This window comes from Patella vulgata, chromosome 5 (genome assembly GCF_932274485.2).
Source record: "Patella vulgata chromosome 5, xgPatVulg1.2, whole genome shotgun sequence".
Classification (NCBI taxonomy): domain Eukaryota; kingdom Metazoa; phylum Mollusca; class Gastropoda; family Patellidae; genus Patella; species Patella vulgata.
Window position 1 is genome coordinate 53,165,267 of NC_065883.2, and position 18,205 is coordinate 53,183,471.

General features: G+C 35.4%; 1 protein-coding gene across 2 annotated transcripts in view; it reads right to left on the reverse strand.

Annotated features, from left to right (window-relative positions):
* Nucleotides 1-3,728: 3,728 nt before the first annotated feature.
* LOC126822420 (serine/threonine-protein phosphatase 4 regulatory subunit 3A) overlaps nt 3,729-18,205 on the reverse strand; it is a 36,004-nt gene continuing 21,527 nt past the window's right edge. The window contains exons 11-16 of one of the 2 annotated variants that reach the window (XM_050551319.2): nt 16,174-16,332; nt 10,465-10,634; nt 9,924-10,069; nt 7,233-7,426; nt 6,676-6,947; nt 3,729-6,027 (exon numbers count right to left, since the gene is read on the reverse strand). In XM_050551319.2, coding sequence (XP_050407276.1) covers nt 5,923-6,027; nt 6,676-6,947; nt 7,233-7,426; nt 9,924-10,069; nt 10,465-10,634; nt 16,174-16,332 — 1,046 coding nt within the window. In that variant the 3' untranslated portion in view covers nt 3,729-5,922. Of the gene's footprint in view, nt 6,028-6,675; nt 6,948-7,232; nt 7,445-9,923; nt 10,070-10,464; nt 10,635-16,173; nt 16,333-18,205 lie in introns of both variants that reach the window. The other variant, XM_050551318.2, reaches the window with a different exon arrangement.

Here is an 18,205-nt window from a genome sequence, read left to right on the forward strand (position 1 = left end):
AATCTAAAATCGTAAACAGATCAGATATAACAATTAACATGAGCTTTCATGTATTTTAACATTATAATAAGTATAAGAAGATAAGATTATTTATATGGCAGTGGCTATTTGCCACAGGCCTACGTGGTAAGCAAGAATTTCAAAATAGCCTTACGACCACAGATCGCAATTATTAACCGATTTCAATGAAACTTTGAGATTATTATAGCATTGATATTAAAAATATCTCTCAGTAGCCAAACTTTCGGCCAGATGAAATGCTACAGTTCGCAGTAATCAACCGATTTCAATGGAACTCACAGATTATAACATTAAACATACGATCAGGCCTATGCACAAGCTAAATCTGTCTATTGCAGGTCTTTCTTTAGGCCTGAAATGTTATCTAAATTATTAATTAGACATTAATTAACCTATCCAGACCATAATCAACTTTACTTTTAGTGGATTATGAGCCGATTTACTGCACGATTAAATGGATAATCGAGACTATGCTGTTTTAAGTTTATCGTACTTTTAGTAATGTTGATCGAGGCTAGGCGGAAATTTCAATCGCTTATTTCTCGGTTCATAGTGGATCAATTTGAATGAAATTTTCAGCAAATTGCCTTTACATTATCTAGTTTTTAACTATTATAGTGAAAACAGCCAACTCGTTTTCGAATCTCCCATAATGTATCTTTAATAATATCTCAAAGTAGCCATGGATTGGATGGCCGATTGGTTAGCATCTGCAGCCTGTATCATAAGGCCTGTCATTGAGCATGTTCCTGAAGCAACGACTGCGAGTTTCACAATGTACGTAGTTAAAGCGAGATCAAGCCTTCTATTGAAGATGGTCATTGAGTCATCTGGCATGGTTTTCCGAATCCGTGGTTGTACGTGACAAGGAGTAGGGTCGCCTGTCCAACCTCGTGGGTTTTTGTTTTCTCCGGGTCCTCCTACTGCTAAAGACCCCTACGCGCAAGCGAATTATTGAAATAAATTTAAACCATATGTTAGTCCCAAAATGACCTAGTTTGTGTCGAGTGGACGTTAAACCTTATTTCTCTCTCTCTCTCAAAGTAACTAAAATTTCAGCTACTTCCAGTTAGCGGTTTCCAAAATATCAGGTTACCACTAGTTTCATGTGGCACGACTGCAGAGGGCAATATACATAAAACTTACAGAAAAGATCGGACCTTCTGTTCTAGAGTTAAATGCCCACTGCCTTTTACACAAAATGGGATGTACAAAGTTTGTGGAACCCCCAGATCAAAAGATCTTGGATGAGTTCGATTTTGGTTTATGGCCCCTGCCTTTTACAATGTGAAATATGTACAAAGTGTGTGGACCCTCTGGAGCTCATTTTTGTCCAATATGTGTTATGGATCAAAGATCACAGATGAGTTTGATTTTGGTAAAGCGGTGGACACACTAGCCGAATGATTCGGCCGAATCAATCGGCCTCGAAATTCGCCTAGTGTGTCCACTGTCATTCGGCCGAATGATTTGCCCAAATCAAACAGGTTTGATATATTCGGGCGAATTATATTCGCCTGGTGTGTACGCTTCGCCGAAGCATTCGGCCGAATATAGAATTCATTAGCCAATCACCACTCATATCGAGAATTCACGTGGTTCGCCCGAATCAAACAGGTTTGATATATTCGGCGAATTATATTCGCCTGGTGTGTCCGCTTCGCCGAAGCATTCGGCCGAATATAGAATTCATTAGCCAATCACCACTCATATCGAGAAGTCACGTGATAGATTGAAGACATAGACGCCGCCATGTTTAATCATGTGACGTGAAATGTGATGCATTCGGCTAGTGTGTCCACCCATTCGGCCGAATAAAATTCGGCACCGATTGATTCGGCTAATGTGTCCACTGCTTAAGCATCTGACCCTTCATTCTGGAGTTATGCTCCCATTTACGAAAATCTCAACCCGATAGAGGCTCTATTTTTATTCAATATTGTTTGAAGCATTGGGGTTATGAGAGGAAGAATCCTATTGATAATTATGTTCCCTTAGCTGAAAATGTGAATGCGATAGAGGATACAATTTTAACAGATCATTTTCAAATTTGGTGTGAAGCATTGAGTTCTTAGGACGAATGCTATCCTTATTCAGCAGCCATCCATTAACCCCCTTTACCGAAAACCTTCTGAACGCGATAGAGGCTACCGTTTTACATATTATTTGCAAATTCGATTTAAAGCATTGGGGCAATGAGTCCTAACGATTTTCCCAGTTCTCGGTCCATCTCCTGCAAAATGTTGGCATATCTTGCATGTCAACCACTTGTCCAATTTAGCAAGAATGGGTACCGCCAGACAATTTTTAGTGGTGGGGTATACTGACTCCCTGGAAGGCTCTAATTTGTGCATAAAAAAAAAACGATTTCCAAAAGTATGCTAGATCAACAAACCCATTTCAGCATCAACCGAGGTATCAATGGACAATGCCAGACATTTTCATTGGTGGAGTACCCCAGCCAGGCGCCCACCAAAAGTAAGCTAGAACAGAGTCAGAAGGGTACCAATTAAAAACTTAATGCAAAATGTCTTAACATCACTGCCCAAGGCTATGAATAATTTATCAGTCGTGGGGTACCCATGTCAGATGCCCACAAAATGCCAACCTTCAAAAATAAACTACAGTAGAATCTGCATTAAGCAGCCACCCAAGGGAATTTTCACAACTGACCGCTTAACAGGAGTGGCCTCTTAATAAAATCTCGGTGTACATGTAGTTCAACTCTCAGAAGCGAACCCAATGAAACCCACAATATGTCGGCATAAAAACTTGGGCGTATAAAAACTGCTACCCCAAAGTAGCTAAAACATCATCAGCATCACCAACTGAAAAATAGTCTTTTGCATTAGATTGAAAGATTGCTCCTCATGAATAGGGATGCCACACATTTAAATGCAAAATTTCACTTTATTATTAAAATGAATAGACCTCTTCTATTTAGGGTACAAATATAAGTGTTGATTTAATACAGTTTGATTTACTATGTAGAGTGGTTGACTGTTTACATTTAAATGAATGAAATGAAATTGTGTTTTAACGTCCTACTGTTCTGCTCTGACTATAAATGAAGACAGGCATATTCCAACTACCAAGTGATCTTTTACGTGCATGTCAAAGTGTACATGGGACCTCGGTTTTTTCCTCCCATCTAAACCACTAGACATCTGCCCTTGTCCGGCCCTCCGTCCTGCATCACAGACAAGGGGAAACCATGCCGGAAAAATTTACATTTAAAACTTTAGATCCACATGCATGTATATAGCCAATAGTGAGATCTAGCTGATTTTGTGTTTCACTGTCTACAGTTTGAACCAGAAACTTAGTAAACAGACGTCCCATTAATATTTCGAAATGAAAATTTAATCCAATTTATTTTGTCCCATCATTATAGATGCATTTTGCAAGACTAAATCTACCTATTGCAGGTCGTTTTTTGGCTTCAGATGTTATATAAACTATTAATTTCGATTATGCACATGATAAGCCCTTAATCAACTCTCTAGACCATCAGATGGTCGTCATATTGATTATATTAGAACATTAAAATGGATAATTGAGGCATTGTTTATTATTGTAGCAATAGGCAATAGTACTTGACTATCGAGACTATCATGTCAAAACTTTAAACACTGACGCCAGATCAATCCATTCAACACTTTACTTTTGACCTCAATCAATGAGGTTAGCCACTTTAAAATGAAATGTATTTATCAAGCCACACATGTATGGCGTTTATTTATTAAACAATAATATATTACATGATAAAAATTCAGACATCTAAAAGTGTCCCCATTCTTTCAAGCAAAAACCAGAAGCCCGAGTCACCTGGGATTTTTTTCTTAAAATAATATAATATATTTTTATAGATATATTCTTTATTTTCTCAATCATTCAATAGTTTATTATTAACAGATATAATATTTTCTATTTTTTAATTGATTTTTTCTCTTTTCAATTTTTATACAGCAAGGTAATCACTCTTTTACATGTTTGGATGAAGTATATACAGAAGCTTTGTGTCGCGTGTTCTATTTTTTTTTTTAAAAACAAATATGAAGCTGCCTTTTCTCTCCTCTGTATAATTTCTCATTCAAGATCTCACATACAGGTGTTCATGATCTGCAGACAATATCCACCGAATCCAGAGATAACTCAAATTTTTACCCTAGTTTTTTTTTTTACACACAATATTCACTTTCTAAAGAAATTAATAAATGTAAAAATATATGTTTTTTAAAAACACTTGTAGTATTATTATTCTAATGATACACTTTGAATTTTTTTGTGCCTTTTGTCCATTACTATTCCTTAATTTTTCTTTTCTAACATCACCGGCATAACACAAAACTTTTCAGATTGTTTCATTTTTCTACATAGTTTACATACAGCATATGTAATTGGTAGCACTTTAATATAGACTGGAATGAAAGTTATGTAAGAGAAATATGGGAATGTCATCTAAACACAACAAAGATAACAACCACTGGTTGGACCATAAACATAAATTGAACACGTCGCAGTGACAAGGCTTTTACAGCAAGATGGTTCAAAAAGGAAGATATGGCTATGAAGGAGGATAAAATGTTCCTTATTTCAAATTAGGGTGATTGTGACCACATTTTCGTGAGGTATATTTTTCTATGGAATAGTTCACTCACAAGTCCAATTTTAAAACCATTTATTTGGTGTGGTTTTAAGAAAGGTTTATTTTTCTTAAATAACATTTTTTATGTCATGGAATCCTGTATGAAAGGGCATCAGTGGTTGTTTACCTTTAACTATGTCAAGATGAGGTAACCTAATATTAAGAGAAGAAACTTAGATGTAAATTAACATGATATACATAGTTATCCATTACTTACATGTCAGTAAAATAGAACATATTTAATGTTCAATATATTTCAGAATTCAACAGACAAAAATCTACATTTAGAAATATGTTACTATTGAAAAAATAATAAACCTAAATTGATCAAATTTTGAGATTTTAACAAGTGAAAAATAAGGAAACATTTCTTAAAAGTAAACAGAACAATTTACTAAAGAGGTCCAATATTTCTTGACATGAATAATGCTGGATGAACTTTCTATTTTATAGAAAATATATTCCATGAAAGAATGATATAGCACTTAATAAAGACATACCAATGGTGATTCATCTTTTTCCATAAAAGAGAAACCAAACTCCATATACATATTTTTCAAATCAATCTTTTGGATGATTTTTTTTTCGATGATAAATTATAAATAATTATTTTATCAGTAACAGACATTTCTAGAAATAAAGATCAATCTATATGACTAACACTTAATAACTTGTTAAAAGAATTGTTTCAACATATTGCAAGCTTAATCGGGCAATTCCGTTTTAAATCCATTCACGTTTTGTTTATTCAAAAATATACAGCACATACAATCCTTCCACTCAAAACAAAAAAAAAATCTTTCTAATTTACAGTATCTACAGAGGATAATTTATTCACACTGAACAAGGCATAATCTTCTGATAACATTGTAGTTTTTATAATTCAATTATCATAGCTGTTTTTAACATAAGTCTGATCCACAAACCCTCTTTATATAATAAATAGTCAATACTGTCAAAACAACACGACAAGCAGGCAAGCGAGTATCATTTTATTGGTCCATCTCATTTAGCCGTTGACCAATTTGTTTAAGTTTAGATGCTGGAATGATTTCGGATGACAGTGTCTGGCATGTCTGAGACGGGATCTGTCGTGCTGTCCTATATCCTAGATTTCATTTTAAACACTGACACGTTTTAATGCGTCAATAAGTCTTCAGTGATAGGATATAACAGGTATGATTATTAAAACACTGACTGTATTGTAAGTAGTGTTTCTGTACGAAAGTTAGCCTTGTTAGTAAGGCTAGCTACTACGTTCCAATACGTGCACGTTTAGCTGAAGGAGCAATAGGATCGGTTTCCTCTTCTTCATCTGAATCTTCATCCGGATAATCTACCAATCCAACAAGACCCGGCTGTAACAAAAACAACACACAATATTGACTAGGAAAATATTAAACACAAAGGTATACACCTGCATTAGAAAGCATCGAGAGATACACCGACTCAATCCCGATATAAATAGCGGACACATCAAGCAATCAAACTGCTTATACTTAACCTCAGCAGAAAATGATTATGATTAAACTTAGAATCAAAGTTATTGTGTTAGATAGTCTCAACCAGTCAAAGTGTTTATCTCTGCTTGGTCTTAGTGGAAAATGCTGATCACCGAACTCAGCCAATTAGAAGCAAAGTTATTGTGTTCTGAAGTCTTGGTCAAATTGAAGACTCTACTTAGCCTAAGTAGAAAATGCTCATCACCCAACTTCATCAAATTATTGATGTAATGAAACTATACACCAAGTTTCATCACTCTCATCATAAACAAAGTTATTCTGCCTTAAGCATTGACCAATCAAATTGCTTACCTCTGCTTACCCTAAGCAGAAAATGCTCACCCAACTCCTAGACCAGACAAATCCTTTTTTCAACAGGCATAATCCTACAGGCCTAAATTTTTCATTGTAGAAAAAGTTACACCTGACAGGGCAAATTATCAGATCTAATCAAACAGGAATATGGTCTGTAAAATGAAGCAAGCTGGCCCATATGAAACTTACCTTTTTGGTTACCGCATTTGTTTTGTCAACCATTGGAGAATTATTGGGTGAAGTTTGAGGGGTAGGGGTAGGAAGAATACAATTTCCAGGACTGGTAGAATTTGGTGTAGTAGTTCCAGGACTTTTTGGACTCTCTGGGCTTCCTGGAGAGGTGGGACTACCCGGCGAGTGTATAGGACTGTTCACCGGACTATTAGTTTTTATGTTAATGTTAATTGAGGATTTTGTGAGCAGTTTTGGTGGTGAATCTTTAACTTCTGCTGCTTCTTTAACTGAAAAAAAGATACAATAAAAGTTATGACTAACAATAAGTCGGACCAACGAGGAAATAAAAATCGAAGACCACAGTTATTTATCCAATCTGGACCCTGCTCAAAACTCTGCTCTAAATTTCAATGGCAATTTTAGTAAATCACCGTCCACCACAGATAAGATATTCCTATTTCACATTTATCTTTCACAATATGGTAGTTTGCAAGGGATTTCTATTGCTTAAACTGATACATCCTTCCCCTTAACTTTGCTCAGCACCAGATAATAAAAGTTAGTACACTCACCTTTTTTACTCTCTAATAGTTTATTTAAATGATCAAAATCCGAGTCAAGTTTATTTTTGAGAATATCTGGTACTGTGGAGGTAGTTTCAGCATCCTGAACTTCTTCATCTTGATCAAACCACATTTCTTCCTCTTCCTCTAATGTACGTACATCTCTTCTAAATCTATTGTTATTACGTACTAACGCATTTTGACTGAAATCAGAGAAAGGCCTGTTTTTCATAGGATCATTCTTTTTAACTATACTATCAAATCTAATATGAAGATAAAGACTTTCTGTTTCTAATTTTCAGAGGATTTAACGTTCATTTAACCATACTTGAATCATCAGAACAGGAGACACGGCACAGGCGAGTTGTTCTGATGTATAATTCAAGTAGGTTTAAGTGGAGAGTAAACCTCAGAATGTCATACAGTGTGCTATGAGGGAAATTTTGCCCGGCCAGTAACTGAATGCCAACTGTAAAGGGTTGTCTTTTACAACATGTAAGCCAATATGTACATGGGACCTCAGTTTTTATACGCCCACATTGAAAATGAAATGTGGTCGTATATTTTTGTCGCCCCCGTCTGTCCGGCATCCACAATTGCTTGTGGACGCTCTAGAGGCTAAAGTTAATATCCGATTGACTTTAAATTTATACACAGTGTATTCAATAAGCTGCTTCGTTTCACTAATCTAAATAATGCATATAAATTTCACAAAGATGGAATGATAACTTCTGGCGTTAGAGCGTTCACAAGGTGCAATAAAATGAAACAAGGGCCATAACTCTAGACGTACATGTAATAAACAGAAATTGCTGAAATTCAATAGGCTTCTTCGTTTCACTATTTAAAATAATGCATAAATTTCATAAAGATCAGATGATCACTTTTGGCGTTAGAACGTTCACAAGGGACAACAAAGTGAAACAAGGGCCAATAACTCTAGACATAATAACAGAACACAATTTTTATGGGAAACAATCACTGGTTTCCCATAAAAATTGTGTTCTGTTATTGTGTACCCCAATCACTAAATGCCACTTAAAGATTAAACTCTAGACATAATAAACAGAAATTATTGAAATTAAATAGGATTTATATCACTATGTAAACAACATATATCAATTTTAAAACAATCGGATGATAAATTTTGGTGTAAGAGCATTCACCAGAAATTGTGGACGACGGACGGATGGACGGGGCGAAGGCAATATATGTCCAGATTTCCATGTCGGCGTATAAAATGAGGAACATGTAGCTCAAATATTTAGGTCTTTTTCTCAGAACTATTTAAGGCTTTTTTTAAACATTAATTATTGTTTTTAGGTTTTTTTTGGACTACATGTATAGCACATAGAATTGGCTTATAGGTGTAATCAGAAACAAGATTGTTTTAAAATCATAGCGCCAGTCTGAGTAACATATTTGAAGCAGAAGATCAGAAAATGTGACAAGGATACAGTCAGTAAACCTTCATGCATGATCTACAGTGCTGTATGTCAACATTCTATTTGACCTAAATTTGCATCTGATTAGCAACTCTCTCTTGATCTTTTAATCTGAAGATATTGTGTAATGAACTGTATTCAGGGAGTTGTTTCATTAAGGCAGGACACTACCTTATAAAACACTCTGTATAGATTGATCTGTCAAATTTTGATATCAGCTAAAATTGCCCAAAATAGTTAAAATTTGTTGATTTTTCAAGTCGTGTCCAGCCTTTATATTATATAGTGTTAAATATTTAGTCATTTGTATAGGTAAATCAAATTTTTAACTTTTAACTTGCTTTTTTCCGTACTCAATTTTTCACCCATATCAGGTCTTAGAAAATTAAATTCTCAAAATTTATGAGAGATAATGGTGTCATCTTTGGAATACGATTAGTGCTATAGCTACTGTTTGCAATAAGGTGATTTTCAAAGTGTTTGTTATACATTTGGACATTTTATTGTACAAAATCGTTTTAGTGGTGTGTTCGGCCACACCCACTTGTTTTATGTGGGATGCATAATGTTCTTTATTAACATTCAAATAGTAAAATTTATGCCTTATTGCACTCTTTAATGCCTATATATGTTATTCCAAATCACAAATAGTTTGTTTCAATAAAATTGTTGAAGATTTTGATTTCCTAACATAGCCACCGTGAATATATAAAAAAATCCAATATGGCCACCATTTCCATGACAACAAATAAATATTTTGCGCTCAAATTATCAAATCTGATTTGGGACATCATATACTAATATTAAACTAAATGGCAAGTTTCTGTTATCAATGTAAAATTCTTAGGTAGTGTCCTGCCTTAAGAATCTCAATCTATGTTTTTGGTCAACACATTGAATCTCATCTGTGTAGAAGAACATGGAAAGCATGGTGGTGTGATCAGAGCCTAGCTGGAAATTAAAACCTAAACTTATGGAGAAATGAAATGGGGTTTTAAAAAACTTATAGAGACTAGTTCTCCCACATAATTTATTTTAATAAAAAATGAAATGGGGTTTAATGTCCTACTGTTCTGTTCCGACTGGGATAATGAAGACGGGCATACATCATACAGTGTGCTATGAGGAAAATTTTGCACAGGCAGCGGCATTATGGCCTACTCTTATATTAAATTCCAACCGCAAAGGGATTTTTTTACGCATAGGTTTAATAAAAAATCATCAAGCATTTCAAGAGTATGTAAAATATATGTACCTATCTATATTTAAACGATCCTTTAATCGATCTTGTTGTTGTTCATATCTTTTCTTTAATGCTTCAAATGTCTGGACATATTTCACAGATTCCAGTTCGTTGATATAGTTCTCAACAATGTGACCACATAATGACTTCACATCTTCCTGCAAACAAATCAAACATTAACACTACAGATGGATCATTTTCAATTAGAGAAGCCTTTTGCTTGTATTCCTTTGCTATTTCACAATTTGTGGATATTTAACATTTCGGTGGTTTACTTCACTTATCCTTTACTACTACAACATTTCTTTATAAAGAGCATGTTTATTAAAACATTGGTTGTGATTAGTTGACCTAATATGAACCAATTACCGTACTCAAAACTTGAGATACAAAAATTTGCACAAAACTATTTGTCAGGGCTTTGATAACCGATGATGCAAGAAACTTGTGTTCACTTTGCAATGGAATGCAATTTAATTTTGTGATTGTCCTAGTGTGCTAAATATCAAATTTAACTCGCCAGAATGTTAAATTAGGAGCAATGTTTACTTACCACTTTAACAAATTCGAATAATTCTATCATGGCTGAGTTAAATAAGTTATATCTATCTCCATTAGCTTTAAATGCTTCAACAATTGGTTTAAATAAATTGCCTTTTAATATATATCTATTGTAAAAGTCCTCCTTCAAACCAATTATCCTTCGCATAAATCGTAAGGCACCTGAAAAATAATACATTAATCTAGAGGTTAAAAAGAATCATGTAAGATAACATGAATCGTGATCAGACTTTGCCCAAAGAAAATATGCTGAAATTGTAAGAACACATTCCCAAACTTTATTTAAAGGTAGATCGACAGCCAACTGGACACAGCCAAAAAAGTGTCCAGTTGGTATAATAATAATAGTCAATGCAGGCCACAAAATTTCAAATTTTGGCATAACCAGAAAAATGGTTGCAGGCTTATGCTCTGCGTAACCAATTTCTTTGGTTACGCCAGATGACCATTGCGTAACCAATTGGTTATATAAAATGATTGCGTAATTTTCGTATCTTATCCAGATTTAAATGGTGCTATTCATTTCCACTTGCAGCGAATGTATTTTTTAAAGAAATAACTTGACTAATTTATATTTTTTTAATATTCAATTTTATATTTTGAGGTTAACTGTTTATGACTTTAATCCCAGTGTCCCCATTTAAACATTAGAAAAATTTGTTTCACTTCACTAAATCCCTATATATACTATTCAAAAAAAGTAGGGGATATTTGATTTTGGGGGCATAATACTAAAATATGCAAATGACTACGAAAAAAGTCACTATAGAACCTAACAGAAGAAACATTTCCAGTTACATGTGACGCCCAAACGCACCAATAGCTACCGCATGGAATGCAGGTGATGCTTGGGATCATCATGGGGGTCAAACAAAAGATTTGCACGACTCTGACTTTGAATGTTACAGTCATTGTGGCATTGAATTCCAGGGTGGAAACATCAGTTTAATTGTTTTAGTGACCAGAAAACAAATTTTGATATGCGTCGGCTTACCCAAAATGAAAGGTTACGTGCCCTTGGCATGCTACAGATCGGCACAACACAGACGGTTGTGGCGCGGACGATGAATGTTTCTCAGTCTGTCATAAGCAGGCTATGGTCCAGATAACGTGATACACAATCTGTACAGGACAGACCACGCTCAGGTCGACCAAGGGCGACAACTCAAGCCCAGGATCGATTTATCCGTACCTTGGCCTTGAGAAATCGTGTCATCACAACAAATCAGATCAGCGCTCGTCTTCAAACAGACACTGGTGTGAGAGTGAGTGGCCAGACGATTCGGAATCGACTGCATAGGGGTCACCTTCGCGCGCGACGTCCTCGCGTGATCCCTTGTTTGAGAGATCATCACATTCAGGCAAGACGTCGTTGGTGTAGGGATCTTCAACACTGGGATAATCGACGCTGGAGCAATGTGATGTTTTCAGATGAGTCAAGGTTCACTGTTGATTTTTTGGACAGACGTAGGAGGGTGTGGCGTCGTCGAAACGAGCGCTTCCAAGACGTTTACGTCATCAGATATGATCGATTTGGGGGTGGTTCTGTTATGGTGTGGGGAGGCATCACTGTTGCTGGAAGAACGGCTTTACATGTTGTTGCTGGGCGTGTTACAGGCCAGTACTACCGGGACAACATCTTGGCAGTCCATGTTGTGCCGTTCGCTCGACATCATGGCCGCCGTTTCATCTTCCAGGATGACAACGCAAGATGTCACAGGGCCAGGATCGTTACAGGTTACCTCCAACAACAGAACATCACCACATTACCTTGGCCAGCACTGAGTCCCGACCTCTCCACCATCGAGCATGTCTGGGACATGCTTGGACAGAGGTTACGTCAACGTCAACAACGTCCTGCCAATGTCCAAGAACTTGCTGCTGCGTTGCAACAGGTAACTTTGCTGTTTGACCCCGGGTATCATTTTACCCTTATAATGGTCAGTCTGTGCCTTACTTAGTCTAACGATCATTTGGAATAAATCGATGAATGTGAACTTCATTTCATTTTGTCATTTGTTTCTTCGTCAGTTTCATTAGGTGACTTTAATAACACTTAAAAATCAAATATCCCCTACTTTTTTTGAATAGTATATTATATTTTAATAATTCTTTTATCAATCAGCTGAAGCCGACTATAATCAACCAATTAAGATCCCTGATGTATGAAAACGGCTACTCAATTAACTGGTCATGGTTCGGTTGCAGAGGTGAATCTGTTCCAAAAATTACCAATGGATTTTCGTTTTTATATCATATCTGACCTTCAAAAACCATGAATGGTAGCTACCACATTGTTTTCGGTCACTAAAGACCACATGCAATATACTTCATATCGCATTTGTCATTTGTAATCATTCTTCCAAGCATGTGGCATGAGATAACCTCACTCATAGGTAGTGACTGATTGACAAACAGTATTTATTAACCGTGGCACTCTATAAACAAAGTCTCAAAAGGAAACAGAATAGTTTGATGTCGGATGGGGGGTCAAAGTTTACGACATACATACGGGTCATTGGTACTACCTACAGCATATGGCTATAGTTATAGGAACACGTGCAGTAAATTCTTTGGAAATATAGCTGACATCTTAAATAGTCAAACTCATTTTGTATTTGAAAATCCAAAGGTACGCTTTCAAATATTTATGGTATAATTAATCATTTAAATACATTCCCATGTACAAACTGGGTGATTTGAAGATATATTTGGTCTAAAAACATATTCAAACTAATTAATTTGCTTCAAATCATTCTCAAAACATTGTAATTGTCAATGAATACCCTTGCTATAAAAAATCGATCAAAAGAGGTCATGTTTGTGTCACGTGACTTACGTGTGCGAAGTCTGAGGAGAATGCATTGCATACACAAGACAATATTGTCTTTAATCGCTGACTTTTTATTACATATATCGAATCCTAATTAAATTCTTGAATTATCCACTGCCCGCGTCTTTTTCCGTGAATTTTATCTCAGAAAGTGTTGTACGTCTAACTCTTCATAAAGTTCATCAACATGTACATAAAGCGCTAAATCTCCGCGTGCAACCTTTGACGTCACGCGTGTCGATAAGGGGAACCCTGACATTTTTGTCCTGTATACACTCCATGGGTGTTTCCCTGCAGTCTATGATAAGGTCGTGTGCACTTGAATAACTGTAGCACCCAATTTGACCGGCTCCTAAAATCTGTTCCCACGGAGATTCCCCCCTTTTTTGTTTGTGTGTTCGTTAATCATAGGTGGGGTAATGTTCACACGAAAAATTGGTGAAAATCGAATATGCCCCTTTTTGGGGGCGTGGGTTCAAAGGTCAAGGTCAAACACGATCTGCCTGGATTTTATTAGGTCGAGTTCATCCTTTCGGTCATTAGAAAGATCTGTTTTCTGAACAATTTGATACCAATTTCATGTAAGTAGGATTACTAGGGGCGAAGTTATGGATTTTCAAAGTTTGAAGGTCAGCAGAAAAAGCTAAAAGCGCTAAAGTTTTGCACATCACGTTCTTTCGTCATGGTTAACTTGCACACCAAAAATCATTAAAATCTGTGATGGTCATGTCAGAATCGCCCAAATTTTGTGGACACTTGTCATGGAATGCCCCCACAACTTTATGGTTTTACTACTTCTTAATTTATTACATGCAACGTTTCAATGGTCTTACAGGTATCTCATCAAGCAATGATCAATAATAATAACAATTACTTTCTTTTGTGTGTGACTTCACTATCTCTAATATCTACATGTATTACAGATGAATAATAAGGAAAGTGGTAGTTGTTATCAAGTCTTATGGTTGTTACATTATTGATCATTGCTTGATAAAGATACCTGTGGTAAGAGTATTGCATGATGCATGTAATAAACTAAGATGTAGTAGATCCATCAAGTTGTGTTATTATAAATATTATACCTCTCTACGTCTACTTCTAAATGTCATTCAAGGAATTTACATTAGTTTTATTTAATATTTTGTTTGAAAAACTGTGATGCACAACAAGGAAATTTTACAAAGTTGATAAAGAGCTGCTGCCCAAAATGCGTCCTGGAATAAATACTTTTAGTTACTCTACACTGTCTTGTCAGTGTGTTGCTAAAGCATTTTATTTTGGGAATATATTATTCAGTGATAACCATTACGAATCAGTGTCTTCGCAGTGGCGCTTCAAAAAATTAAACTCTAAATATATCTTTTGATCATATCAATGGATCCTCCAAACAGTAATCAAAATATATCTATTGATCATATCAATGACTACTATCGAGTGGAGTTATTTAATCCAGTGTTCGACCAACATGTGTCATGTGTTTAACCTACCAGTCCTGTGCCCCTCGTTTGACTAACACTTGTCCAGTGTTCGACTAACACCTGTCCAATGTTTGACTGACACCTATTTTTACAAATTTATCTTCAATTTCAAGACATTTCAAATGAAGAAGAATGCTAATTGTGTTGGGGTTTTTTTTTTTCATCTCCAGGTGGTAAATATCACTTTCTTGTTAGTTCTATCTCCTTCCCCACTTGAATCAAGTTAATACAAGGGCTGATCGAATGTCCATGTTTGACCCAACTCTTTTTTGTTTTCCTCAAAATAATCAAATTCAATGAGAAAAATCTTGATTAAATGGGTTGACTTTACAAGGACCAGAGCATCATTTTAATTTAGATTCATTTGCTTGATAAAGATGAGAGTATCATCGTGGAAACATTGCATGTTAATAAACCAGTAATTGTTCTCCATAAATAGTGTTTAGTGTGTTACTGTTCAATTACTAAATGTCACTTAAAGAAGTGTCATGCTTAATATTAAAGAAATTATAGTACGTAGGTGTTTTGATGTCCATGTTTTACCAACACCGAGGTGCCTACTAAATGTATTGATCGAAAAGGTACCGAAAATATAAAGATAGGTTGCTAGGCAATGAAACATACGCCCACAGCCGCTAAATCGTCCGAGCCGTCGACAAGGGTTGTTGCATATTTATTCCTTTGTAGGTAATTGGGGGCCTTTACAAGACAGTTCCATACAGATCAGATTATAATTTTTGCCGTTTGAGGGTTCACAAGGTTCTACAAACTGAAACAAGGGTCTCAACTCTGAAAGTAATCTACAGAAATTGTTGAAATTTGACAGGCTTTTTCGTTTTACTAATCTTAATAATGCATATAAATTTCATACAGATCAGATGATCACTTTTGTCATTCAAACATTCACAAGGTTCACAACCACCATAACTCTAAAAATTATTGACGGAAATTGCTGAAATTCAATAGACCTCTGTTTCACAAATTTAAATGATGCATATAAATTTCATACATATCGGATGATAACTTTCATCAATCGAGCATTAAGAAGGTTGATCAAAGTGAAACAAGGGCAATAACTCTAGAAGTAAAAAATGGAAATTGCTGAAATTCAATAGGATTCTTCTCTTCAATAATTTAAATGATGCATGTAAATTTCATACAGATCGGCAGATAACTTTTGATGTTTGAGTGTTCACAAGGTTCAATAAAGTGAAAAAAGGGCCATAACTCTAGACATAATAAACGGAAAGTGCTGAAAGTTTAATATGTTTCATTGTTTCTCTAATTTAAATAATGCATATAAATTTCACAAAGATCGGATGATAACTTTTGGCGTAAGAGCATTCACAAGGTCCATGTGGGCATATAAAAACTATTTAAAAATACTTACACAAAGCTACAAACGAGTGTCTAGACTTGAGCAAGACAAGAACCCTGCGTAGTAAATCTTTACTGATAATATAATTCTTTATATGGTAGGTATGATGCTCAACACAAAATGATAACAATTCTAAAATTAAACTCAACAGCTGAGCTGTCTGGTAATCATCTGAAAACAGAAAAATAAAAATGACATCAATGTCTGCCATGCAAGATATGCCCACATTTTGCAAGAGAACAAGCTAAACAAGCCAATAGTGAGGCTATATCCCCCACCGAAATCCAAAAATAAATAGATGACACATATGAAACATACATTATGCAAGGGATAAATCTGCCTGCAGGTCTTTCTTTAGGCCTGAAATGTTTTCTAAATTATTAATTAGACATTAATTAACTTATCCAGGCCATAATCAACTCTTGATGGCATCAGATTTCTCCGATATTAAATAGATTAGAGCAGTTCAGCCATATTTTGATTTAAGCTAAAAACTGGAAAAGCGAGACTTAGCTTCGAAAAACCAGTACGTTGGTTGAAATTATTGCACACGTCTTGTCAAACCTTCCAAGGCTAATATATTCGCTCGCAATAGAATAATTTGAATGGAATTTGCAAATTATTTATTTTACATCATCTATTTTCGAACTATTATAGCAAGAATGGCTAGCTCTTTATCTAAATCTTACATAATGTATCTTTAATTTATTATCAAACTGATTATCTATACTTAGTCTAATCATAAACTGTTCACGATCAAACTCATTCAAGGTTTTGATGTACCAGGTAGGGAAACTATGCACTAAGTTTCATCAATCTCAATCAGTTAGAATCAAAATTACCTTGTCCCAAAGCATTGACCAATTAAACATTCTACCTCGGTTAAAAGCAGAGTTATGTTCCGAAGTCTTGACGAATCAAACTGCTTATCGCTACTAGACCAGGAGCCCAGGGGGTCAACCTAGCTGAAAAGTGTACCAATTTTCTCCTATATGGTATTGGGGGGTTGGATGGCCGAATGGTTAGCATGTGCGCGCTGTATCATAAGGTCTGTCATTGAGTCAACTGGCGGGGTTTCGATGTGATTTTTGTACAATTTGGGGCCATAAACCATGAAGTTACAGTCCGATACAAGCCAATATCGAAAGGAACCGAGATCTTTGAGATATAAACCTATATTTCAAGTTTTGTCAAAATCAGATAACCAGCGGTTGCCAGGCAAGATACTCCCACATTTTGCAAGAGATGAATAGAGAGCAAGCTAAAAAAAAAAAGCGATTTTTCATACAATCATTGGCCATAATCCAGAAAGTAATGGTCTGAAATGTGCGAATATCGAAATGGACTGAGATATTTGGGATATAATAATGATATATTTTAAGTTTTATCAATATCAGATAAAAATTGTGACTTCTACTCTAGATAGTCCACAAGCATGGTATTATATACTTTTACACTATTTGCATACAAGATGCAACCATTTTGTCATGCAGTTTTGATCCGATTTTCACGAAATTTAAACTCAACCGTAATTATGATGTAATGGTGATATTTGAACAGTTTTTACAATCAAATGAAAATTGTGACCTCTAGAGAGTCCAGAAGCTCAAAATGTGATTTTTTGTACAATGAGAGGCCATATTCCAGGAATATCGACAGAAACCAAGATCTTTGGGTTATAAACATGTCAACGGTGATACATGTAAACGTTTTTTTTTTAAAATCAGATAAAAATTGTGACCTCTAGAGCTTCCACAAGCTAAAAACAAGATTTTTCCTACAATCAGGGGCCATAATCCAGTTAGTTACAATCCTATATGGGCAAATATCGACAGGAACCAAGATCTCTGGGTTATAAACATACAATTCAAGTTTCATCGAAACCAGATAAAAATTGTGACCTCTACAGTGTCCATAAGCTACAAATGTGATTTTTCATACAATCTGGGGCCATAATCCATGATGTTACAGTCCGATACATGCCACTTTCAAAAGGAATCGAGATCTTTGGGAGATACACCTATATTTCAAGTTTTGTTAAAAT